This window comes from Fukomys damarensis, unplaced genomic scaffold (genome assembly GCF_012274545.1).
Source record: "Fukomys damarensis isolate Sample0158 unplaced genomic scaffold, DMR_v1.0_HiC HiC_scaffold_12, whole genome shotgun sequence".
Taxonomy (NCBI): domain Eukaryota; kingdom Metazoa; phylum Chordata; class Mammalia; order Rodentia; family Bathyergidae; genus Fukomys; species Fukomys damarensis.
Window position 1 is genome coordinate 42,752,552 of NW_022900924.1, and position 27,991 is coordinate 42,780,542.

The 27,991-nt window shown below is 43.5% G+C and overlaps 1 protein-coding gene across 1 annotated transcript in view; it reads right to left on the minus strand.

Moving 5' to 3' along the window:
• Lmln (leishmanolysin like peptidase) overlaps positions 1-25,822 on the minus strand; it is a 48,915-nt gene extending 23,093 nt beyond the window's left edge. The window contains exons 1-10 of the mRNA XM_033762694.1: positions 25,666-25,822; positions 22,368-22,600; positions 20,710-20,807; positions 19,015-19,045; positions 17,629-17,711; positions 16,771-16,888; positions 10,539-10,721; positions 10,258-10,436; positions 6,195-6,300; positions 3,469-3,563 (exon numbers count right to left, since the gene is read on the minus strand). Coding sequence (XP_033618585.1) covers positions 3,469-3,563; positions 6,195-6,300; positions 10,258-10,436; positions 10,539-10,721; positions 16,771-16,888; positions 17,629-17,711; positions 19,015-19,045; positions 20,710-20,807; positions 22,368-22,600; positions 25,666-25,822 — 1,283 coding nt within the window. The remainder of the gene's footprint in view (positions 1-3,468; positions 3,564-6,194; positions 6,301-10,257; positions 10,437-10,538; positions 10,722-16,770; positions 16,889-17,628; positions 17,712-19,014; positions 19,046-20,709; positions 20,808-22,367; positions 22,601-25,665) is intronic.
• Positions 25,823-27,991: the final 2,169 nt, after the last annotated feature.

Consider the following 27,991-nt stretch of genomic DNA (forward strand, 5'->3'; position numbering starts at 1 on the left):
AGATCTGATGAGCCTGAGGTGTGGGGTCCCAGCACCGCCTCTCAGGACCCGTATGTAGAAGTTCTCCCAGGATTCCTCGAGACGTGGACAGCATGAAAAGACACAGACGCCACGAAGAACTCACTATTGTGGCTCTCCTCATAACGGCCTGCCCTTTATCCTCCATGGTGTATTTTTATCTTGCTTTCTCCTCGTTTACTTGGCCCAAGCTCACTCTGCAGGGTCAATTTCTCCCTCACTCTTCACTTTTACTTTTTCCACCATCTTTTGCTCATTCCATTCACTTCTTTGCTCAAGAGGCAAACAACCCGGAATGCAACTCCAGAAGGGGACACGAGCACCACGAGACCTGGGAAGGGTTATCTGGGGAGCACTTCCAGAAGCAGACCGCTGGGTGACAAGCTCATGAAAAACAGCAAGTCCGTGGTGTCCTCCCTCGCCTTCTTTCCAGCGGCGTGTAGCTTGGAAACCGCCAGCTACAATGACGGTTAAAAATGAACCGCCTGCCAGCTGCAGAGAGGGGGAAAGGAGAGCTGACAGGCAAAAAATATGTACGAGGCAGGGGTGGTGCATGCTCTGCAATCCCAGCACCTGGTGGAACAGGTTTGAGGCTGCTTTGGGCAATTTAGTAAGACCCTGACTCAAAATAAAACAAAAAAGCCTGGGTAGCTCAGGGGTAGAGTGATTTCCTAGCACACATGAGGCTCTGGGCTCAGACCCTAGCACTGGGGAAAAAATGTAACATAGTAGCTCTTTTCTCATTGTATTTGTGGTACGGAGACTGAACTCAGGGCTTCATTGATTTTGATTTTTCCCTATAAAGCAAATCATTTTTTTCTGGCTTTCGTTCTAGATTATTTCTACTCTTCTGGGAATCTCTTATTCTCGTTAATGAAACAAGACTTTTAAAAAGTTACTTTTTGACACCATTTTATGAATTTTTTGGGGGGGTGGTGGTTGAGACAGGGTCTCACTATGTAGTTGAGACTGACCTGGAACTATGTAGCCCAGACTGGTCTAAAACTCACAGAGATCCTCCTGCCTCAGCCTCCTGAGTGCTAGGATTATTTTATGAAAATTTTAAAAATAACTTTTAGGCTGGGTGTGGTGGCGCATGCCTGTAATCCTAGCACTCGGGAGGCTGAGGCAGGAGGATCGTTGTGAGTTTTAGACCAGCCTGGGCTACATAGTGAGTTCCAGGTCAGTCTCAACTACGTAGTGAGACCCTGTCTCAAAAAAACAAAAAACCTTTTAGGAGCTGTACAGTGAACCCCCTTCTACCTAAGACCCGCCCATCAGCTATTTTCTTCAATCAACAATTTCTGAAACATCTGATGCACCAGGTGTCTGTTCATCCGACCCATGTCTGAGAGAGATGATTTTTAATTCCTTTGATTTTCTTTACGGTAAGGCAATGATTATGATTTTTTTTGTTTTGTTTTGTTTTTTTGGTACCAGGGATTGAACTCAGGACCTTGTGCTTGTGAAGACGGTGGAACCACTGAGCTAAATCCCCGGCCGAAGGTAATGTTTAAATACAGAATGAGCAAAGTCAGCTTTAACCTTTATTAATCACTCCAATACCCTCTTCTCCATTCATACTTAAAGATTAGCAATTTTTCCAAACTGTTAGGTTAGAACCAATTGCAATTTTTTTGTTTTGTTTTGTTTGTTTTCTGCTATCTAGCCCAGGCTTGCCTCAAACTCCCAAAAATTCTCCTGCCTCACCCTCCTGAGTGCTGCTGGGGTTACAGGTGTGTGCCACCACGCCACACTTGGTCTAACTCCAATTCTTTGTATGTGTGATAACAAAATCCATTAATTCCATTTATACTGACTGGAAGATTTCACAAATTATCAGCTTCACAAGAGTTCTGGTGTATGGGTTTCTCTCCACATCTTACATCACTACGTAGATTATGCCAATGTCATCTTTTTTGTTTTCTGAGACAGAATCTCACTATGTGGTTCAGGCTGGGTTTAAATTCATGGTGATCCTCCTGACTCAGCTTCCCAATTGCTTGGATTACAGGAGCGTACCACCCACCACTCCCAGCCATCATTTATGTTTTCCATGAAGACCACAATTCTTAGGAGAGACCAGACTTCTCCCATTACCAAATAAATAAGCATAATCCTGAAGAAAAGCATGTACTTCTACATCACAACTTTGTTTCTTTACACGTACTATAAAAATCTTACTTACTTTTATTTATTTGAGTCAGAATCTCACTATCTAGCCATTGAGCTTACTAGGTAGCCCAGGCTGGGCTCCAACTCAGGGTAATTCTCTTGCCTCAGCTCTGGGTGTGGACATTACAGGTGTAGACCACCCCATCTGGCTATATTAATATAAACAACTAGAGATCTTTGTAACTGAAGTAAAGTATACATAAAATAAACAAATTTTGAGTTTTTTGTTTTGTTTTGTTTGAGACAGGGTCTCCTTATGTAGTTCAGGCTGGCCTTGAACTTCTGGCAATCCCCTGCCTCTGCATCCTGAGTGCTGGGATTACAGGTCTGCGCCACCATGCCCAGCTGTAAGTATGAGTCTTTAATGCACAAACATCAGCAATGCCCTGATAAAGCACAAACTGGTGTCAGCACCACTTGGGAGTCCCCTGTGCTGGGATTAGAGCATGTGCCACAAGCCTGGCTAATTGCGTGCTTTTAAAATACAAATGCATGCAAATAGTTATTGTCCTGTGACTGATATTTTCTATAAAATTCAGGACAAATTTTTATGCAATTTCTTTGTATTGCTTATGTTAGGCCCTGAATCTCTAGATCACTACTAATATCCTGAGCTAAAAAAAAAAAAAAAAAGTCAGTTGATATGTAAATATTGCCATACACAGGCAGTAATTACTAAAGAGCCAAGATAAAAATAAAACACAATAAGCCAGGTGTGGTGGCTCATGCCTGTAATCCCAGACTCAGGAGGCTGAGGCAGGAGGATCACTGTGAGTTCGAGACCAGCCTGGGCTACATAGTGAGTTCCAGGTCAGTCCCAACTACATAGTGAGACCCTGTCTCAACCCCCGGCCCAAAAAATAAATAAATACAATACAATACAATAAAAAGCTACAATATAACCAACTCCCATTTCCCACAGTCTTTAAGGTAATGTAAGATCCATGCCCTGGCAAGAAGAGCACTGGCCCCTTGAATAAATCTCGAGGCAAGGCCAGGAATTTAGCTCAGTGGCACTGCACCTGCCTTTCAAGCACAAGGTCCTGATTTCGATCTCCAGTGCCATAAATAAATAAATAAACAAACAAACAAACAAATAAAATAAATCCTGAGGCCAACAGAGCTCATAGGTCTTTTTTTCTGCTTCAATCTACAATTTCCTGAGCTCGGCCACAAAGACGTTATTATTTAAAGCACCTGACGGCTAGGATTCTCACATTCCAACATTCTAATGGCCTCCCAAAGGAAAAGAACAAGGATAAAAACAGCAAATACCTGTAATTAAAAGGCGGGAGGCCATCTGCAAACCTTGAAGTTAGAGGATTTCCATCTTTATCACGGTAGAATGCAAAAAGCCCAGCAGAGAAGCCCTGTGAGAAGAAGTTCGAAAAGTCTTCCAGTGAAAAGAGCAGTTTGATTACCGACAGCATGAAGTGCCCGCTGTCAGGAGCTCAGTGAAGAGCCGAGCCGAGCCAGCGGGGAACTTCTCTACCTCCCAAATGCACCACGTCATAAATTTTAACTACTTGACCTAAACATTTTCCATCAAAGTTTTTACAAAATGCACATTTTAAATTATTTTCAGTACAAATACTAAAGAATGCAGCTGATACGTTTTTAACTCCTCTCTGCTTTTTCAAGTTGCCTTAGCGTTTTCCTTGTTTGAGAACCTGTTGAACTTCAGTTCCAGACTCCGGGCTGGGGCTGAGCCAGCAGAAGCGGCACACACAGTACACGGCATGTACTTGGCTAATAGAATACAATGACTCTGATTAAACATCACCAAGAATAAGTTGTATGTGGTGGCACATGCCTGTACTCCCAGCACTCAGGAGGCTGAGGCAGGAGGATCTCACTGGAGTGCGAGGCCAGCCTGGGCTATATGAATGGGTTCAAAGCTGCCCTGGACTACATAGTAGGACTGTTTCAAAATATCAGAAAATTAAAAAATGATTACCAAGGACATGCACATGTCTATGTGATCAAACAGACAGAGGAAGAAATCATTATTTAGCCAGTAACTTCCTTTCCTGTCACTGTGAGAGAGGAGCACAATCGCTACTTCCTTCCCACAAAGGATTCCATGGTTATCAGACGCAGCACCCACCACGGCTCTGCCGTACCTGAAGATGTACTTCCATAGCTCTTTCAGCATCCTTTTTTAAGACAGGAAAAACCTCATGTGCAAAGTTATTACCCCACTTCCTAAGTGCGGAAGCCCAGGGTGCCACAGTGAGTGCCCAGCGGCACCCAGGGATTGCAAGGAGCACTGGGAGCGACCCAGAGTCGCGCCTCGCAGTGCACGTCTTAGGCAGGACGCCACATGAGGAACACAAGCGCGCACACTATTAAAGACCGGAAACGCGTGCATGAACACGTAACGGAAATTCTGAATGTGTACAAGTTGACAAGCTACGTTTCCTCTGGTGGTAGTAAGTGAAATCACCTACATACCAGTTTCTTGCAAGATGGATTTGTGTGTACATAATCAGATGTATTTATTTGTGCTGGGGACTGAACCCAGGGCCTCTGCATTGAGCTATATCTTCAGCCCTTTTAAAAATTTTTTTACTATGAGACAAGGTCTCACTAACTTGTCCAACCTGGACTCAAACTTGTGATCCCCCTGAAAAGGCAACAGACTGAGCTTAGTTAATCTGTTTATCTGTGGCACCATTTTCTCTCTCAACATTAAGTGTGTATAGTTCTCGTAGCTTAAAATCTTACTTACAGTGATGCTTATCTTTCATTAGAATGAGCAGGAACTGGAAAGCTCAACTTTCTTCCTCACTCTTGTGTCTCTCTCTCTTTTTTTTTTGCAGTGCTGGGATCAAACCCAGAACCTGTGCATGCTACGCAAGAGCTCTGCCACTGAACTACACCCACCCTTCAGCTTGCTCTTTTCAATAAAAGGAAAAACAAGATATTTTATTTTAGAATCTCCTTACATGAAAGATGTAAGTATTTTCTGGTTAGGATTTCACCTTGCTATTTACTATCTTTGAAAACCGAAAGACTAAAGCTTGTATTTCAAGGCCATATATGATAGCTCACGAATAACAGCCACCAATTAGATTACAGCTTAGTATGGACAGTGTGGACGATGCACCCAATTTTATATATATTTTCTTATTTATGCTTCAAATAAAAATATCCAGAGCTGGGAATCCAGTGCTGCACTTGCCTTGTAAGCACAAGGTCCTGAGTTCCATACCCCGTTCCCCCCAAAAAAAAATAAAGAAAAGAAAAAATATCCACTGTAGCATGTACTCTTACTGTCCTTGTATCACAGATGAATCTCAGGCTTCCAGAGCCGCCTACCTTGCCCAAGTCCACAAAGATTTCTAGTCACCAACTAAGAAAGTCCAGGCCTATGCAATCTGTTCTCTCTTAGCCACTATGTTTTGCTGCCCTCTATTGCCTGACTACACCTGCAGAGCATCAGGAAGCCATGGCCTAAAGTCTGACCCAACTTTACATTCTTTATTTACTCAACAGATTTGTTTAGTTATCATAAATAGCAAATTGCAGGGCTGGGGATTTAGCTCGGTGGCACCACACCTGCCTTGAAAGTGATTCAATCCCTAGTACCAAAAAATAAAATAAATACAAACAGCAAATTGCAACTTAGACTTTAATTTTATTATTATTTTTTTTTTTGCAGTATAAGGGATTGAACCCAGGGCCTTCAAATTAAGCTAAATCCCAAGCTTTCTTTATTTTGAGCAGGATCTTATGAAGTTTATAAATTGCCTAGGCTGGGCTTGAACTTGTGATCCTCCTGCCTCAGCCTCGAAGAGTGCTGGGGTTATAGGCGTGTATCACTGCCCACTCTCTTAGTCATCAAAAACTTCTGTATCGAGAGTAACCTATTTAATCAGGTTTTACTGAGCATGAAGCTAAGAACTCACTAACCTCAAAATTTAAAATATGCACCAACAAGAGAGCTGACTAAGAGGAAAACAAGGTATGGAGGAAAGGACAGTAGAGAGCACATTTACCAGGGCGTGGATAATCTCATGTTTCACTGTGGACAGCATCCCGATGAACTCCTGAGGCTGGGTAGAGATCATATTTGGACACAGGTTAGCATATCCTGCTATTGGCCTGTTAAAATAGACATTGAATTTTTTTATTATATTCCAGAACAGTATTTATTAAGACATTTACTAACATATGTATGTCTCTATAAAAACTGCAGAAAAATCTTTTTAATTTTTTTTTGTACCAGGGATCGAACTCAGGTCCTTGCGCTTGCAAGGCAGGCGGTAGAACCACTGAGCTGAATCCCCAGCCCTCTTTTATTTCAAATGTAATTTTGTAGTTAACTTTCACTACCTACTTTTTTTTTTTTTTTTTGAAACAGGGTCTTGCTACATAGCTCAGATTGATTGGGAACATTCGGCAATCCTCTTGACTCAGCCTCCAAGAGCGCTAGGACTCCAGGCGTGCGCCAGGCCTGGCTGACCTGCACTACCTTTTACTGTGAGGACACATGCTTTATGCTCAGCTATGCCTGGCAAATCAACGCCAAAGCAAACACTCCAGGTTTAGTTATATAAACGAACAGACGCCCATATAATACCAAGAAAGGAATAAACTGCAAAACTCAGATTCCAACGCTATTTTACTTAGAAAACCCAAATATGGTTTTCAGGTTCACATATTTTCAGGCGTGGAGACAGAGAGGGAGGGAACTCAGATATACAACCAGGCCATAAGCAGGCCGCGCAGGTTACTGAAACCACAGAACCCTCCCATCTCCCCCTTCTCTATCTTTCCTGTTCTCTTGCCCCAAATCTGCCCCCTTCCCCACGCCCCTGTTCTTTCCAGCTCCAGAGTCTACAGAACCTCATACCCCCGTCTGCGTCCAACACGATGGAGCAGAGCACACTGAGACCCTCAGTCCAGTGGCCGGGAGGGCTCCACCTCGGGCCTGCCAGGCCTCAGGGTGCTTTCTCCCTGCCCTAAGCTTAGTGGTTTGGCATTTCGGCCGGATGACAATTACCTATTTATGAAGAACATCCCTCTGTGTCAATAAAAACCACAATACAGTGCCAGGGATTTAGCTCAGTGGCGCCGCCACCTGCCTCACAAGTGCAACGTCCTGAGTTTGATCCCTGGTACCAAAACAAAACACAATATACTTCTCCTAATTTGAAGTACTAAAGTCTATATTTAGAGAAAGTATGAATATAAGTTACTTATCAAACATTGCCACGGTGACTTCCATATAACACATGTAGGACTCAGAACAGGAGAATCCTCTTCAAGTGTCACACACACTCGTGACACAGGATCATTCCCTGCCTGATCCGCGTTTCAAGACATAGCTGAGTTCCACTCTTCAAAGGGGTCTTCCCTGCCCACCTGACTGAGATGATATTTCCCCCCTTTGTCCTCTTTTATGTCACGGCATCCTGTACAAAATATTTTTCTTCAAAATACTTATCATGTTTTAAGTCACATTTATTTTCAAATGCTCTTAACCAGTCCCTATGTTCCTCTGTGGTCTGCCAGCTCCATGAGGCAGACACACGGGTTTCCTCTGCTCTCCTAGTCTGGCACACAAACACTTGGCGTCAGGAACGAATTCTATAGTACATGGGTAGAAGATCCCTTCAAAAAGATTCGAAAAGCACAGCTGAATATACGGCCCTGCTCTTTCTGCTAAAACCAACATTCCTCTCAGAGAAACCGAGATCCTCCCCCACAGGGAACGGAGCTGCGTTCCAGAGTGCAGTCCCATGTCCACAGGACATTTATCCTCAGCGACTCGTTCCTGTCAGTGTGAAGCACGCAGCGAGCACTGTGACCACTCTGCTTCCCGTGGGCGGCCTGGGTGATGTGCAAACACTTCGCTTTCTCTGGACCCAGAAAACCCTTTAAATCCTCGTGTTCACTGAAGAACACGGGTGAAGCTGCCCAGGCCACCAAGGATATGCGTACCTAAAAGGCCACCAAGTATCTGAAGGACGTCACTCTAAAGAAGCAAGTGCTGGAGCTGGTCCGTGTGGCCTGGCCGACAGTTGGGGTGGACACAGGGCCAGCGTACTGAGTTTTGCTACTCACCACACGGACGCAGAGCACAGGGCTGAGCTCCAGGCTGCGATGGGACGAGGTGGCGCTGGTCACCCGGCAGCACCTGCTCACTTGGGTGCACCGGGCTCCCGCACACACTGACAATTTTACCAAAAGGCGACAAACTGTCCTTAAACCACCTAAACCACAGGAGAAGGCTGTGCAGGAGACAGAGCCCACAGGAAGCCAGGGAAACAACAACTGAGGGCAGGGGATAAACTCAGCATAAAAATAAATGCAAGTAAAAGTAAAAAAATAAAATAGAGTGCTTGAAGTTCTTCTGACATATGATAGTGTGTTCAAAATAAGATTGTGTGTGTGTGTGCATGCATGTGTGTGCACACAATCCATGACTTAGCTCCAATTGAGACGACTGTAATTTCTGCAGCACTACTGTGGAAAAAGGAAATTTCTCAGAATCTACTTTTAAGAGTTTCTTATTTTATCAAGTAGCTTAGTCTGCCATTCATTCGTCACTTCAAATATCAAGGACTACTGATACCAAGACTCCATTCATTAAAGACAAACTGAAAGGCAGTTTCTCAGGAAAAAGGTAACATGAGCACACACATGTGCACAACAACACGCTATTTTCCTGTGCACTCACAAGCACTCAACAGCTGGTGCTCAACTTTCTCCACGTTCAGTCTGAAGAAGACTTTTGAGCCAATTTTACCAATCAGCAATTCCACATTCTCACAGGAGCAGACTGCTCTTTCTTGTGCACACTGGTGATTTGGACTTTTTTAGCCCTTTAGGAATGATGGTACAATTCTGAATAGATCACTGTTTCCTTTTTATTCTCTACTCAGTTCAACTAAGAGCTTCAATTTTTCCCTTACATAAATTATACATCAACAGAAGAGAAAGAACTCTGAAGTCAGCAGGGGCCAGGCATGAGGGCACAACATGTAATATCAGCATTCAGGAAAATGAGGGAGGAGGATTACCGTGAGTTTAAGGCCAGCCTGGGTGACACGTAGTTCAAGGCCAACCTGAACCAAATGGCAAGACCCTGTCTCAAAAAACTAAAAAGGGAAGTCTGCAAGTTCTCTCACAGGTCAGCAGCTGCTCTGCACTCCAGCAACAGTCCTTACACGCACTTGAAACCGTCTCTTGCCCCTCTCCTGAGTGAGAATGGTGCACACGATCTGTTCTGAGTTGTATGCAATTTCTACCACCTTCAGTTGATCTGCCTGGTGTGTGATAGGAACCTCTGCATATAATTATCACTTTTCATTTCAAGGCTGCGCTGCCTCACTGGGAAAACTTTTTGAAATCTTTGGAAATAATGAAAACAACGTTGAAGTGATAATTTAGCTAAATGCAGTACATGCAACAAATGACAACTGAATTTACATTTAAATTTTTAGCATGAAAGTGTCAAACTGAAAGTTCAAATTACTTTTTAGACAGGTATTCACCTTGAAAGAAAATTTTCTTTTCCTTTCTTTTCTTTTGGTATGGGGGATCAAACACAGGACCTTGTGCGTGGCGAGGCAGGTGGCGGAACCACTGAGCTAAATCCCCGGCCCTTGCTTGTTTTTTTGAGACAGGATATTACTCTAATTAAGGCTGGCCTTGAACTTGTAGCAATCTCCTGGAGTGCTGGAAGGAACTTTTCTTAACAAGCAGTCTTTTTCTTTGGAGTTTATTGGCAAAAAGGATAGGACAGAGCTAGGCATGGTGGCACTCGCCTATAATCCTAGCACTCAGAAGGCCAACCTGGGCTACGCAATGAGACCCTGTTTCAAGAAAAGCAGAGAAGTGAAAATAAAAAGGACAGGATTAGAAGAGAAGTGGCAGCGGGAAAAGTCAAAGTCGGGTTCCCCTTTTCCCTCACCCTGCCTACAGACTTCCACGACGTACGCCTGACAGCCCCACGGCCACCCCACATGCCCGAGCCGTGACTGCAGACGCTGGGCTGCTGCAGCGCACACAGGAGAGCAGCTGGAGTCTGTGCCAGGCCTCAGGGGAGCTCACCTGTCCGTCTCCGCTTCCTGCTGGCAGTAGGCTGCGTAAGAGATGATGTTTTCATGGTTGCATCGCTCCGTGGCCAAAGCACCGACGTAAAGGACGAAGTCTGCGTCGCGGACGCCCTCCGGGTGCAGCTCGACCTCTGCCATGCAGGGCCACTTCCCCCCACGGCACACCCTGCACGGCTGCCCAAGGGACAGAAAGAACAGAGGAGACCAGTCAGCGGGCATGGCGAGCTCATGGGAACCTAGACTCTCAGTACTCAGTACAGGATGGCCTCTACTTACGGTCTCTAAACCTTTGCAAGATCCATACACCACCAGGCACAGAATGTGTGGTGTCAGGCATTGGGAGGCTGAGGCAGGAGGCCCCGGCTCCCGTGCCCAGCACCACAAAAACCAGGAACAGAAGCTGCAGTGCAGCACAGATGGCCTCTGCACTGGGAGATGCACTGGTGTCGCTGAACACTCCTGAAAGCCAGAGAGGGACGGGGACCGGTGTGGAGTGCTTTGGTCTGCAGACACTGCAGGCTGCCAAGTCATCGTGAGAAATTTCAGTCTCCTGTTTGCTGAGCTGTGTTGGGATTGTGGCTTATTTACAGAAGTTCTTTGTTTAAGTCATCCTTGATCAAAATATTTGTTCTGGGATGGCGACATTACTTTTATGGTTACTCCCTACCTGAAATTTGTTCCCCTGATAGTGATCGGAATGTGCTATAGTCGTAATCTTATAACTTCTTGTTTCTATCGAATTAATATAGTTAACAGGATATATAAAGGAAGGTTTTTTATAAAAGCTTTAGACCTTCTCCCAAGATAATAAAGAAGCTTCAAAAGGATCCTGAGTGTTACATACTTTCTTGCTGGCAAGCGGCTCGCGACAACTGGTGCCGAAACCCGGGACGCTGGGAATAATCTCAAGACAACAGATCCAGGCATCGGAGAAGGTCCCTGTGCTAAACAGGAGGATTCAGAACTGAGGCGACCTACATAAGGAAGGTAAGTTATCCTGGAGAATGGGGGCAATACAGTCCTCTCCTTTTTTGAAAATCCTGAAAAAATTATTGAAGATCCAAGGGCTATCCCTCTCAGATTCTTTTCAGCAACAATTTCTGAATGACATCCAGGCGGCAACACCTTGGTTTGAAACATCAGGAAAGATAACTAAGGAGGCTTAGAAGGAATTGGGAGCCCAATTAAAGATTCTAAGAACGGAAAAAAAATTAAGGCCAGGAGTTTATTCTTTATGGAGAATTATTGATACATATTTTGAAGATGAGAGGTGTTCAAATGTGTTAAGAGATGGACAACTGGCCCTCGAACAACACCAAGATAGCTTATCAGAACCAGAGCAAGATAAGAAAAAAGACAAGTTGCCCAATAGACAGGGGCAAAATGAAGAAGCTCCGGATACTCACAACCAGGGGTCCGGAAGCCCAAGGGGGGAGAAAAGGTTATATCCCTCCCTGGCCAGGTTTAAAAAGTCATATAAAGATATAAAAATAGAAGCTCAAATACAAACTTTAACTTTGAATTCTTCTACTTCATCATCCTCAACCGAGGAAGAGGAAAAAGAAGAAAGGGGAGACAAAAGGAAAGAGGAAAGGTGTTATCCCTCACTAAATAGGGAATTAGGGTTCAGGGAAGCACCACCATACCTCGCTGAAACTATGTCACCATCTGGTGATAGTTCCTTTATAACAAAGAAAACCCGTTACACCCTTGTTTCAGCGTTTCCTATTTTTGAAGATGCAAATCAACAACGATATCATGAACCTATCTCTTTGGAACAGGTGAAAACATTGGTGGAGGCAATGAAAACCTATAGAGTTAATGCTACTTACACACAGGTCTTAGTAGAGCGCTTGAATAGTCTAACCATGACGCCCAGTGATTGGTTTGGACTAGTCAAGGCTTACCTAGATATGGGCCAATATTTAGATTAGAAATCTTTATATCATAAAGGCTATACCACCACACTGGCTATCAGAGAAGCCGGTTTGGGTTCCTCAATGGCCTCTTATCTCTGAAAAATTGAAAGCCGCTCATGATCTAGTCGCTGAACAAATGCATTTAAGTCATTTAGAAAAATCTATTTCACCTTAGAATACACCAATTTTTATAATAAAAAAGAAGTCAGGAAAATGGAGATTGTTACAAGACTTGAGAGCTATTAATAGACAAATACAGGTGATGGGAGGTTTACAAAGAGGACTTCCTTTGTTATCAGCGTTGCCAAAGGATTGGTTTATTATTATAATAGATATCACAGATTGTTTTTTCTCCATACCTTTAAATGTTAAAGATAGACCACGCTTTACATTTACATTACCTGCCATTAATCATACAAAACCAGACGCTAAATATCAATGGAAAGTGTTGCCACAGGATATGGCCAATAATCCAACATTATGCCAATTATATGTGACTAATACCATTCAACCAATTAGAGACAAATATGAAGAATTAAAAATTTATCATTATATGGATAATATTCTGCTGTGTGGAGATTCCCAGGAACAAATACAACAAACTTATTCAAATTTAAAAAGAGCTTTAAGACATGAAGGTTTATTCATATCTCCATCTAAAATACAAATGGGAGATTCAATTTCATTCTTGGGGTCAAAAATATTCCCTCACAACATTAAGCCACAAAAGGTCACAATTAAAACAACTCAATTATCCACCTTAAATGATTTTCAAAAATTATTGGGAGATATAAATTGGGTTCATCCATTTTTGAAATTATCCACAAAGAAATTACAGCCTCTTTTTAATATTTTGGAAGGGGACTCAAATATAACCTCTCATAGGGAATTAACAGATTCAACACGAGAAGCCCTGAAAAAGATAGAAGATACAATTACAAGAACTCAATTAATAAAGATTAATCCAAATAAAAGATTTAGTTTATATGTTATCTCCACTGATCAATATCCCACAACAATTCTATGACAAAATGGACCTTTACTTTGGATACATCAGAATACATCATCAAATAAAGTGTTATCTTATTATCCTGAAGCCATTACTCAAATCATAATAAAAAGATTACAAACAACAACAATACATTTTGGAGATTATCCAAAAAAGATCATATTGCCTTATACCCAGGAACAACTTAAAGTGCTTTATTCTTGTGTAGATTCTTGGACCATTTTAAGATGTGCTTATGATGGAAAATTTGATAATCATTACCCACAACATCCACTTTTACAGTTTACATTATATAAACATCTCATTTTTCCAAAGAAAACCATATCACAGCCCATACCACATACTTTAACAATCTACACGGATGGGTCAAATACCAATATTGGTACCTATATAATAAATAAAAAGTCTTTTCAGAAGACCTATGAATTTAAATCACCTCAACAAATAGAATGTGCCATAGTTGCTCATATATTACAAGAATATCAAGAACCTTTAAATATATTCAATGATTCTTACTATATAATCAATACAATTAATAAATTAAAAGCCACAAAAAATATTTCTTCAAATAATCCAATAAAGGCTCTTTTTGAACAAATAAGATCTATTATCATGGTGCGTTCCACTCCTTTCTTTATTCAACATTTGCGAACACATTCTTTACTTCCTGGGCCTATGGCAAAAAATAATAAATTAACAGACATGGCTACTAAACACATCCTACTCTCCTTTGAAGAGCAGGCAGAACAATTTCATTCCCTATATCATGTTCCATCAGCCACATTACGCCGACGTTTTCCAATTACGCACAATCAAACCAAACAAATTACATCACAATATAAGACCTGTGCTCCTTACCATACTGTGCCTCATATAAATATAAATCCACGAGGTTTAACACCTCTTCATTTGTGGCAAATAGATGTTACTCATATTTCCAATTTTGGCACATTAAAATATGTGCACGTTTCTGTGGATACTCATTCAGATATTATTTTTACATCAACCCATACAAGAAAAAAAGTAAATCATATAATCACTCACTGTCTTGCTGCTTGGTCTACTTGGGGAAAGCCAACCACCATAAAAACAGACAATGGGCCTACCTATACTTCAAATTCATTTAAAAAGTTCTACACTATAATACAAGTTAATCATGTTACAGGATTAACATATAATCCACAAACACAAAAAATTATAAAACATACTAATGACACCCTTAAAAGTTATCTTCAAAAACAAAAAAATGCCCTAGTTCCAACATTAAAGCCTGGGGCTTCTTTATCTCTGATAATGTTTACCCTAAATTTCTTAATACTAGATGAGGCTGGAAACTCTGCTGCCGACAGACACGCCTCCAAAGCTGTTACAAATACTAAAACCATTATGTGAAAAGATATTTTAACAGACCAATGACATGGACCAGATCCTATATTACACAGATCCAGGGGAGCTATTTGTATTTTTCCACAGAAACGTTCAAATCCCGTCTGGGTCCCAAATCGGCTAACACATCACTATCCTCTCATTGACAAGATTTCCCAGCCAAAAACATGAAATTCTACTTATAAATATATTATCAACTCTTTCTTCTAATCACTCCAACAAATTCTTGGACTCCAGATATCCCAATAACTCTTTTAGACCAAAATGTTACCCTACAATGACCATGGGATTGAAAAAATACTACAGTGCCAAGACAACAAGATTCCATTAGTTATTATACAAATACGGCTTGTTCCCTCATAAATATTACTGCCAACTCAACTAATACCCTCACCAAAAAATTTAAAAAAATCAAATACAAAAATATATTATTTGGGACTTCACTTATTAATATTACTATATCCTCCCTTGTGAATTTTACTTATTATTCCATAAATGCCTCTTTTCCTACTAATTATAAAATAAAATTATTAGATACTATATCTCATTACAATACAACGAGATAAAATAATAGTGGTTTTTTACAAATTCATAAATCTCAATTTATTTGGTGTCCCCATATATAATGGATTAACCCAAATAATAAAACCCTATTTATTGTCACATTCCATTAATATTTATTTACTTACTGTTTATCCTATTATAAATTTTTCTGTCATTTATAAAATAGAGCCACAACATATATGTCTAATAAATGCTAATACTACTAATTTGTTACGTATGGGACTCCCTATCCCCTTTTCAGATTATATACAAAAATTAGATTTATTATATTGATATGGTTCCCTATATTACTTATTACCTAAATTAAATAATAATATCAATATTCAATGGGTGCCACAATATTTACGGCCACCCCATCTATATTTAAAATTATCATTGACTAAAATACTTCGCAATTCTGAAGAATTGCACTCACATTTACAAAAAAATGAAAAGACTTTAAAAAAATATAAAATAACTACGACAATTATTAAAAATAAATTATTAAATCTACATAATACTATCATACAAAATTCCAATCATAAATGGTGGGAGTTCCTATTTCAATCTTCTTCCAATTTAAAAATGATTATTTATAAATTTATTACTCTATTTTATATTTTATTTCTTCTTCTGGACATTATTTATAATTATCAATATTAGATGACTCGACAACGACAACAACAACAACTCCATCTATTACAACAGGCCTTTTTGGCCACTGATTTGAACATCTCCCCTCATTTCTAACTCACTCAAATAAAATAGTAATCAAAGACGGATAAGATCTAAAATCATCAATGATCAACCTAAGACAAAAATTATATCTCTTAAATCTAAATACAATTCTCAATGACAAATAAAACATTGTTTAAATCCTAGACAACCTAAAACAGACATATTCCTAAACCATTGTTTTATATAAAAAAAAGATGAGATGTGGAGTGCTTTAATCTACAGACACTACAGGCTACCAAATCATCGTGAGAAATTTCAATCTCCTATTTACTGAACTATGTTGGGATTATGGCTTATTTACAAAAGTTCTTTATTTAAATCATCCTTGATCAAAATATTTATTCTGGGATGGCGACATTACTTTTATAGTTACTCCCTACCTAAAATTTGTTCCCCTGATAATAATCAAAATATACTATAATCATAATCTTATAACTTCTTATTTCTATCGAATTAATATAATTAACAAGATATATAAAAAAAGATTTTTTATAAAAGCTTTAGACCTTCTCCCAAGATAATAAAAAAACTTCAAAAAGATCCTAAATATTACATACTTTCTTACTGGCAAGCGGCTCACGACAGACCGGCATCCTCTCTGTAACAAACTGACCTTCCTGCACCTTTGTGCTTAACTCTGAAAATGTTCTGGTGGAACAGAGCCAGAGTCTCCCTACGCTAAGGTAAAAATACCACTAGACCAGACTCAGTGGTGCACCCCGGAATCCCAGCTACTCTGGAGGCTGAGGCAGGAGGATAGAAAGTTTGAGGCCAGACGGGCAACCGAGCCAATCAGTAAGACCCCGCCTCAAGATGGAAAGTACTGGGGTATAGCTTGGTGGTGTGCTCGCCTAGCGCCTCTGGGCCTGGGTTTGATCCCCGCACTGCACACATGGCTGTGGAGAGGGGTTACCTGCAGGTGCTCCTCGGGCACCGCTACAGGGCCGCACTGGGTCTGAGCTGCGCATTCCCCGGTGCAGTAGCGGTGAGGGTCGTTTTCCTTCCGCAGGTACTGATTTGTGGCACACTGTCTGGTTTGTTTGTAAGACAAGTTCGATTGCAAAAGAAAAAGAAAATCAGCTGGGATTAGAACCATGGTAATGAACCGGGAGCTGCAATGTTACTTCAATGACAGTGGTTACTATTTCAGCCAGGCCAGTATGCTGAGAAAGGAGTTTAGTTCTAATGGGAATCTGCCTGAACTGGGTTCTCCAACACCCAAATACGTGTGTATGCGCGTGTGTGTGTGTGTGTGTGTGTGTGTGAGCGCGCGCGCACGTACACGTGTGATTTGAAACTGGGTCTCACTATGTAATTTAGGTTGGCCTCAAATGTGTAATGATCCTCCTGCCTCAGCCTCCTTAGGGTTGGGATTACAGGCCTGTGCTGCCACACCCATCCCAAATACTTCATAAAGCCAACAGGGTGGCCAAGTAAAGGAGGGAGGAAAGGGTCTGGAGAACAGAGGAGGACACTGCAGCAAAAGATCTAGTCGGGTGCCCCCTATTGGAAAACCAGGGGTGCAAGGATGACTGGCAGGTGCTTTTCCTTGCTTTCTTTTTGTTCTTTTGGTATTTTTTGGGTACCGGCGATTGAACTCAGGTCCTTGCGCTTGCAAGGCAGGCCACTGAACCACTGACCTAAATCCCTGGCCCGTTTCCTTGCTTTCTATGCCCTGGGGTAGCACACCCTGCCACAGAGAATGAGCGGCCAACAGAGAGCTCAAGGGACAAAGACACCTCAGGGCTGCAAGTGACACGACAGAACCTACCTGCTGAGCAGGATGGTGCCAGCAGGTCTGCGGACCTGGAAAGTCTTCTCCAAGTAGGAAATTGCTTGTGGGAAAAGCTTGTTCTAAATAAAAATTGAACACACAAACCCAGTCAAAATGACAGTCAAGGGATCACACGAAGTACTCAACAGGAAAGACTTAGGACGAGAGAGCAAAGCCCCAGTTCTGGGAGACTGCAGGCAGCATCAGCAGGGGGCCTGCGGTCAGAGACCCCTCATTTCTGGCTGAGCTTGGAAAGAGAGCAGAGACAGAAAGTCCTGCCCTCCCATTTCAGTAAGATGGGGAGACAGAAATCTTAACTACTCATCTATACTGCTTCAAATCTGAGGCTGATTTAGATTCCACTATTAAAGTGGTCAATATAAGCAAAATCCTGTTTAAGATTATCCAAACCAGCATGGTGGTACATGCCTGTGATTCCAGCACTTGGGAGGCTGAGGCAGGAGGATCTTGGAGAGTTTGAGGCCAGCCTGGGCTACACAGCAAGACCCTATCTCAAAAAACAAATAAACAAAAAAAGATTACCCAACTTCTACGGTCCCAACAACCTGGCTTCACGTGCATAAGTGTGACTCCAGAGGTAAAAGTGGGTTGCAGTTGTACCTGCAATGGTCACCCCTACTCAGGGGAGTCACACAAGCAAGTCATTCATCTTTATGGATGAAGATTCCCAAAGAAAATGGAGCCTCTCAAGCTATTTGTCTTTTTTTTTTTTTTGCAGTAGGTACTGGAGATTGAAACCAGGGTCTTTACAATGAGCCGCATCTCCAGCCCTTTTTATTTTTTATTTGAGACAAGGTCTCATTAATTCACTATGTTGCCCCAGCTGGGCTCAAACTTGGCACCCTCCTGCCTCAGCCTCCTGGAGTACTGGGATTTGTTTGCTGCTGTTTTGAGTCAGGGGCTTGCTCTGTAATTCAGGTTGGACTTGATCTCACTATGTAGCCCAGGCTGACCTCAAAGTTGCAGTGATCCTCCTGCCGCAGCCTCCCCATGGCTGGGATTATAGATGTGCTCTACTACAACTGGTTCTCAATGTGTTTCAAAAATTGTCCTTTTCACTCTATCCTTAGCATGCCTTGTTCCCAAAACACTTGAGATAGCCAGTTAAAAAATGAGAAGACAAAAAAAAAAAGTTATCAAACCATGCAGTAAGGCAACAGATGTACGATCACACAGCAACACAGCCTGGGTGAGCGCATAAGTTAACATCAAACCATGCAGTAAGGCAACAGATGTACGATCACACAGCAACACAGCCTGGGTGAGCGCATCCCAGACACCCAGGGGACATAACCAACATCCACTCCTGACACCTCTGCCCCAGGTGGGCTGGGAGGCTACACGCTGAGCTGTGCTTCTCACCTTCACGAGATGCCTCTTCTCATCAAGCAGCCTGCAGAAGGGGACAGGAGAGGTGAGAACTGTGCCATCCCACCCGCTCTCCCTGTTCCGCCCCATCTGTGAGTCCTGGAGCCCGCAGGACCACACCTGGTCTCCAGAGCCTCCCACTCGGTGAGCACCAAGAGACTCCCAGGCCTCAGGCACAAGGTACAGCCACAGTCAGTCACACACTATGGGGGGGGTTGACCCACTGGAAAGGCACCCACGGCTCCCACTGCTCTTCCAAACTATGAGACTCTAATTTAGCCATTTTCTGTTGTTTTGCTTCATCTGGTTTTTTGAAACAGGGTCTCACTATGCAGTTCAGGCAAGCCTTGAACTCACCATGTAGCTCAGGCTGGCCTCAAACTCAAGGAAATCCTGCCTCAGCCTCCTGAGTGCTGGGACTAAAGGCATGCGCCACCATGCCCAGTAAAAATTTATCCATTTTCCAGATCCCTTATAATACAGAAAAATTAGACTTGTTACTAATGTGTGAACTTTTAAAATCATGGTTGATATTAGTACCTCCTCCTATTTTTCCTCCAAGTACCTACTGACAGGTGACTTCCGGTGTGTTACTGACACCAACCAAACAGATGCACTTTGCTTTATTTAAACATTCATGATGTACTTGATCTTTTTTTTTGACCCGGGATCAAACTCTGGTCCTTGCACTTGCAAGGCAGGTGGTGGAACCACTGAGCCAATTCCTTGCCCCATGATGTACTGATCTTAATCCTACCTAATACACTTTAGCTTTTCTGCCTAAAAAAGTGTTTCAGCTTAATTTCACACATTTTTATTTTTTTGTACTGGGGCTTGAACCTGAGTCCTTGTACTTCCAAGAAAGGCAGTGGAACCAATGAGCTAAATCCCCAGCCCCTAGGAGAAAATGAAAAAATGGAAATAAAATGTTTGTAAATGGGGAGGTGAAGGGAGGGCAGGGACAAGGGGAAAAAATGAGAACAAAGACCTGTCATGTAAAGGTACAAGATTCCAATGATGAATGTAACTGTACTGTGTACCTAAAATGTACCGATAAACTCAATGAGGAAAAACAATTTAAAAAAAAAATCCCCAGCCCCTAGCTTAATTTCATTTTAAATCTACTAGCCCTTTTTTCGTTCCATCTAAGGACTTATCTTTCTTGTACTGGAGTTTCTGGTACTGGAGGACCTCACGAATGCTAGGCATGCTCTAACACTGAGGTACTTACTTAGCCAGCCCTTTTTATTTTTTTATTTTGAAATAAGGTCTTGCTAAATTGCCTGGCTAGCCTCAAACTTGGGAAGCTCCTGCCTCAGCCTCCCAAGTAACTGGGATCACAGGTGTGGGCCACCATGTACAGCTCCCTATCTGGTCTTTCTTACTTCAGGCAACAGATGAAAATAAAAACTGGGTGTGGCAACACACGCCTGTGATCCCAGCACTTGGGAGGCTGAGGGAGGAGGAGGGCAGTGAGTTTGAGGCCCTGGGTTACACAGTGAGACCCTGTCTCAAAAAACCAAAGAAACTAAAAATCTTTCATATTTAGATTGACAATAAAAAAGATGACAAAGTGGGACAGGGATGCATCTCAGTGGCACCGCTCCTACCAGGCAACAAGCACAGGTCCAGAGTTTGATCCCCAGTGCCGAAAGGAAAAAAGAAAAGACAAAGTAATAGTGTACTTACTCCTCAATACTTTTATCGTAGACAGTCTTGATTCTCAAATGGTCATCAGCACCTCTCTTTACAACATGATTCATTTTAAGATGAACCTTATTTATGACCTACAAAAAAGAATAATTTGAAGTTATTTAAAGACATGCATATTTATAGAAGTAGAATTTACATATTTAGAATATACCCATTTGATTAGCCAAATGAGATTCAAAGTTGAAATAAATGAACCAATTTTTTTTTTTTTTTAGTACCAGGGATTGAAGTTGGGACTTTGCACTTGTCTGGCAGGTGGTGGAACCACTAAGCTAAATCCCTAGCATTTCTTTCTTTTTTTTAATTTTTATTTTTTATTTTTGAAACAGGGTCTCACTACATAGCCCAGGTTGGCCTCAAACTCGCAGCGATCCTCCTGCCTCAGCCTCCCAAGTGCTAGAATTACAGGACCACTTGGTACTAGGCAGAACTAGGGAAACTGTTTAGGGAGAACTCTGGAGACTTTCAGCAGCTTGCCGCTAATACCCTAAGTACTCTCAGTATTCAGCTAGTTCAGCTAAGAGGCACAAACAGAAATAGTGGGTGGAAGTATCAGGAATTCTGCTTCATAAAAAAATTTTCTTTTTGTTTTAAGCGTAGGAAGCTATTTATTGACAGGAAAGTTCCCGAGGGGAGGAGGGGACCTGAGTTGGTAGCCCGGGGACTCCACTTTAGAGGGAGTTTTACAGGGTAAAACCCATGTGGGTAGAACGTGGGCCACACCCGTGATCATCCAAAAAGGTTTCAGGTATAGTCAGTTAGGTAACGGTGGTCCAGTTGGGAAACAAGTCACATAACAGTGTGGATGGAAAGGACAAAGATTCTCCTAGAAAGTGGGGGTCCAGAGGTTTCTCTCTGGTCACCCACCAGGGTGGCTGATGTCTGTCTAGACTTCGGTAGGCCCAGTGTTTGTTCTCTGAGGAAGTACGCAGGTCTGGTCATCTTGCCTTTATCTTGAGTCCCAGTTTTCAGCAGATGTTTCTCCAGTGCAGCTGTGGTGTGTTTCACCTTTGTCCTCACCCTCTCCAGGATCCAGCCTGTAATATTTCTACCTAGCTCACCGATCTATAATACAATCACATATCACTTAACTCAGGGCAGATTCATTCTGAGAGTTGCATCATTAGCAGTTTCATCACTGTGTGAGCACCAAAGGGTGCACTTGAACAAACTAAGACAGCTATGGCATGAGCAGGAGAAATAATCTAACGGGACAACCATCAAGTGTGCAGTCTGTAGTGAACAGACATGTGGAAAATGACTACAACAATGTGCTGAGTATATCAAAGCCCAACTCTGTAATACATTTCTATAGCTCAGTAAGTGAACATCCAAACATCTATGTGTGCATTTCCTGTAATACGCAGTGAGTTCTGTAAAGTTTAGAGGGTTTAGTGTAAGATTCTGGGTCTTACTGAAAAGAAGGACTATATGCACAATAAATTTGTGCTGGAAATCTTTTCTGTTTGGTTGTAAGTTAATATTAAAGCTTTCATGAGAGCACTTCATTAAGATTTATTTTCTTCATATTTTCTGTTTTAACCAATAGATGTTTTCAGTGTTCAGAGGATATCTTCTGAGTTATAAATATAAATATGCAGCAGCCATACCAGTGGTATCATGGTGGTGCACACCTGTAATCCTAGCACTTGGGAGGCTGAGGCAGAAGGATCCAAGTGAGTTTGAGACCAGCCTGGGATACATAAGGAGACCCTTTTCTTGACCACATCCTCAGGGAACCACAAAATGGCTTTCCTTGACAGTTTTGGAGGTGCCAGTCCTTGATTGGGTGGACACATGCATTTTGGGCATCTCAGTGAGCAGGATGTGACGACAGGAGCGTGTGTAGCAGAGCAGGACTGTTCACCTGAATTAGAAATGGAACGAGTGTAAAGACAGAACTTTTGGTGGTTTTTTGTTTGTTTGTTTGTTTTGGTACTGGGGATCAAACTCGGGTCCTTGCACTTGCGAGTCAGGCTCCAGAACCACTGAGCTAAATCCCCAGCGCTAAAGACAGAAATTTTGGTGTCCAAGCACAACCCACTGAATCAGAATGGAGCCTTCAGCTTTCATCAAATTCCAGGTGATTTCTACACACACTTGACTTTGAGAACTACTGAGCTGAGTCGTTTGTCACAACTTTAGAGTTTATCTGATGAACTTCAGGGCTTGTGAAAGCACAAGGCTGGGTATGGCTCTCAGAGTTTCTGATTCAGTTCACTGAGTGGTGCTCGATAATTTGCATTTCTCCCAAGTTTCAGAACAATGATTTTGTTGCGTTTCTGGAGATCAGACTTAGAGGACCACTAGAGAAAGTCTTGGGATCTTAGAGAAAAATGATGCAAACTGCTACTGTTTGAATCTTGAATGTCCCCCACAAGCCCATATGCTAAGGTTCTGTTGCCAGTCTGTGGCACTAGTGGAACCTTTCACAGAAAGAATTTTCACAGTTGTCATCTCCACAAAACAAAGAGGCTGCTAGAAAAAAATAGCTACTAAGTGTAGCAACAAAGCGGCTGAAATTCTCAGCACCTAATCTCAGCTGACACACTTCCGCCAGCAGCGAGGGACAGATACTAACTGCACCAAGGACTAAGGAAGCAGCATAAGATAGAAGTAGGTCCACAAACCACCCTTTCCTCCCTGAGCTGATACTGCATCTTTCCCAAAACGGCTCAAATAAACACACAGCCCCATCGAAACCTGAAGAGCCCTTCTGAGGCCTAAGCAAAAGTCCTGGAGAGTTTGCAACTTTGACACACAACTTTAGTCACCATCCAGGTGTCCAGAAGATTTAACAGGAACAGGACGCCCTGGAAAAGCCCCCGCTAAGACATCTGCATCTGCCAACCCTTCCACATACCTGCAGACTGCTTCCCATGTCTTCCTGCCCTTATAAAAACCCTGACTCACTGGGCACAGATTTGGCTTGGTTCTGCCACCTGCCTCACAAGTGCAAGGGCCCGAGCTCGAACCCTGGTACCAAACACAAAAAACCCTTTGCTGGGGATTTAGCTCAGTGGTTCTGGAGCCTGCCTCACAAGTGCAGAGATTTGGCTTGGTTCTGCCACCTGCCTCACAAGTGCAAGGGCCCGAGTTCGAACCCTGGTACCAAACAAACACAAAAAACCCTTTGCTGGGGATTTAGCTCAGTGGTTCTGGAGCCTGCCTCACAAGTGCAAGGGCCCGAGTTCGAACCCTGGTACCAAACAAACACAAAAAACCCTTTGCTGGGGATTTAGCTCAGTGGTTCTGGAGCCTGCCTCACAAGTGCAAGGGCCTGAGTTCGATCCCTGGTACCAAAAAAACAAAACAAAACAAAAAACCCTGACTCTCACCTTGCCTGTGTGATTCTCTCTTGGAAACTGGCCTGCAGTCCCTCTTGACAGTGTACTCTGCAGCCCAAACTCTTACCTTTCCTAGACAGTATTCTTTGTCATTTGGTAAATTCATAATTTTTTGTTTGTCTTATTATGAATGGGTCTCACTATATACTCCAGGTATATATACTATATACCTTGAACTTGAAGGAAATCTTCCTGCCTCAGCCACCAGAGTGCTGGGATCATAAACCTGAGTGCGCCACCACTCCAGCTCTGCTAGTTTTACCCACCAGCATGACAGGCACTCTATATGTCATCTGGCACAGCACTAAGGAGTACAAAGATTTTACAGGTGTTTGAACTACTTTCTCCTATTTTAATCTAAATTCAAAGAAATGCAGGGTTTTGTGGAATTTTTCCTTTTTTTTAAAAGAATTCAGCCAAAGTGCAGTGTCAAGATAAAAGACACAATACAAGCACAAACTTCAAACTTAATGTTTTAGCTTATATAGTTATGAATAATATGCATATAGCATTTTTGGAAATTACCACAGAAATGAGTGGGCTTAGACTCCTAGGAAGAAGTGAAAATTTCTACATGAATCTTACTTGCTAACATATTAAGGCAAATTACAAAGCCGATTGTACAGGCAGCCCTGCTTTGGGTCTTCCTTTTACGGAAGAATGCTGATGATTGCGAACCCATCTCTGAGCTAAGTATCGCAAAGGAATCAAAGCGTAAGACGCACACCTTGTCCCAAGTAACCTTACAATTTAAGGACAGAAGCAAGACGTGCCTGAACAATGAGCCAGGGCTTGGTCTAGCGCCAGGAGAGAGGTCAGGTAGGGCGTCCTGTGGAGTGGAAGGGACACGGGCTGCTCAGGGGGCTGACACCTAGGGAAATGAAGCTGATTCGTTTAGGGAGAGACGTGTGGAGAGAAGGAGGCAGGAATTTCCAGGGCAGGGGGCAAGGGAGGTGCTAAAATAACTTGAAAATGTTGTCTCCAGAGAATCTAACTATCCCTCCAGCACTTTTGTCTGGCTCGCTACCAATGTGTCCCCCACGCTTTAGAGCAAAGGTTCCTCAAGTGTGTGCCTCGGACAAGCGCCATCACCATTTGGGAACGAGAATTACCAATTCCGCGGCCAGGCCAAACCTTAGTCCCAAGGTGGGGCGGAGGGCAGCGGGCTGCGTCTTCCAGGTGCTGCGGACGGCTCGCTGCACGCCTCAAGTTTGGAAAGCGCTGCTGTGGCGCTGCCGCCTCCCGCTGGGGCCGACGGCGCCACCAGGCAGGGTGCGGGACCCACCTTCTAAGGGCTCGGTCTCCCGAGGGCGCTTCCCCTCCAGACCCCTCCATCACTCCCGCCCCACTTCACCTACCAGCCGCGCCGCTCTCCTCCACCCTACCTCGCTGACAGAGGGGACGTGGTGCCGGCAGAGAGGCGAGCTGCCCAGGGAGATAGAGACGGACGCAGACGCGGAGCCGGCCCACAGGAGCAAGACACCCCAGACCCGCAGCAATCCTCCCGAGGGCGCTTCCCCTCCAGACCCCTCCATCACTCCCGCCCCACTTCACCTACCAGCCGCGCCGCTCTCCTCCACCCTACCTCGCTGACAGAGGGGACGTGGTGCCGGCAGAGAGGCGAGCTGCCCAGGGAGATAGAGACGGACGCAGACGCGGAGCCGGCCCACAGGAGCAAGACACCCCAGACCCGCAGCAATCCACAGAAGGAACGTGCAGCGCAGAGGACCCGATCCCTCCATTCACGGCGCCGGGCGGGCCAATAAGCGCTGCCGGAGGCGCGCCGGGGCAGGGGCTGTGGGAACAGGGAGATGGCCTGGGGATGGCGTGAGGCGGGAGGCTTCACCGAAGAAGCGCGCCAATTCATTCACTCGCCGGGTTGGTGACCACTAGGTGCCAGGTATTCAGGCGGACACGCAGGAAGCTGCGAGGGCCTACGGTGTGGTCGTCCACGTGAAAGGCGAGTGAAACCTATTTGTTTCTCGAGAACTACCGGTTTTAGTCCTATTTAATCAAAGCTATTTCCTATTAAGCCAACTATGCTGTCTACTGTCTCACCTAATCCCTACTTTAGTTTAAGCAAGAATGACAACTGCACTAACTAGCAAGAGTGGATCCTGACCATTCAGGAAACGACCTTCAAATCTAGGCCATCGGGAGCACGGAAGAACTGCAAACAGGGACAGCTCTCCCCGGGGCCCACGAACCCAACAAGGAAGGCCAGGAACCGAAGGGGGTGCGGGGGTAGCCCCGTGAGAAGAGCGCTCACCTGTCCTGAGTGCAGGCCTGGGCGAAGGGAAAAGCACGAAACCAGCTGCCACACCATCGATCGACATTGTGAATTACTGAGAAACTACTCACCAGCTATTGGTGGTGTAGACATCAACAGTGGAGTTTCCAGCACACTGGGACTCTACCCCCTACAAATGTGACAGGCACTGAGATTCGCTCTCCTCTGCACGCCTAACCCACGTCTGAAGCATCCATCTGCCTTGGACACGTCCACACCTAACTCCCTACAGCTTCCTGGAGTTCAACTTTGCAGAGCTGAGACCCACAGCCACCACCCAGCCCGACTCACCACCTTGCCCAGCCCTGTAAAGCCAGCAAATCAGCAGGCAAAGCCAGGCTGTCCTAGAGGCCGCTAGTTACTCTTGCAGTTACCATTTATTTACTTGTGGAATCTGCTCCAGAACCCATTTGGAGTGCAAAGCCGATTTCCCAACTACAATCATTTGAAAAATCAAAGGGACTACAATATTGCTTATAATCCTCCACCACCAATCTCTAGAGCAAGCAAGCTAATCTGCAGTGGCTTACCTAGGTTTACTGTCACACTACAACAGGCCTCTCCTACATATGCTTTGTAGTTCTAGTTACATAAGGTACATCTATTTTGCTTTTTTTGAGACAAGATCTTGCTGTGTAATCCAGGCTGGCCTAATTCATGGCAATCCTCCTGTCTCCTCCTCCCAAGTACATGGAATAGAGGCCATGTGCCACCAGCCAGTAAATTTTTTTGGGGGGGGTTGAGACAAGGTTTCACTATGTAGTTGAGTGACCTGGAACTCACTATGTAGCCCAGGCTGGTCTCGAACTCCCAGTGATCCTCCTGCCTCAACAGAGTGCTGGGATTACAGGCATGCGCCACCACACCCACCTAGTAATTTTTTTTGCCTGTCTCACAGTATGTCACATCTGCTTAACTGGTACAATGAGCACTGTAGGAACTCTTCCTCAGTTTTGGAAAACTAAATCTTGGTAGCATAGGTCCAAAGTGGGCACTCCTTGCCCCTGAACCTCGATTCTCCAAGTTTAATTTCCTTTCAGTTTACCAAATTCCAACTGGTGGTGCACTTCATGCACAACTCAGATCCGGAGCAGCTGAACAACGGCCCCAAGCTGCCTCCTTCCAATTCATTCGTTCTGTCTTGAGGCTGTACTAAAAACGGGCCTGGTGGTACAGATCCAAGTTCAATTCCATGAACCAGGTAACAGCTAGAATGGGACGGTTAGCTGAAGGACCACTGGACTTTCCAAACCTTGGAACTGCATGTAGCTCTCCCTACCAATCCTCCAAGGTCTTTCCTCCACTTCTAGTATGCTTGTCCTTTTCTGACATTTGACAAGAAAACTCAAGTTTCAAAACTTCAAAGAAGCTGTTTGGCAAATTTCGTTTTCAGCAAGCATTTTTAGCAAAATATAAATATGTTAAAAACTGCTACTGTGTCAAGTAATCTACAACTGTACTCCCAACTGATGCCCTATTTCAATCCCACCCCCACCCCAGAACCAGGAATCAAACTCAGGACCTCGCCAGGCAGGTGCAACACCACTGCACTCAATTCCTGGGCCTTAAGTTTTTTTAACATCACTTTAAACTATTCTGGTGCCTGGTTTACCTTCCTTTG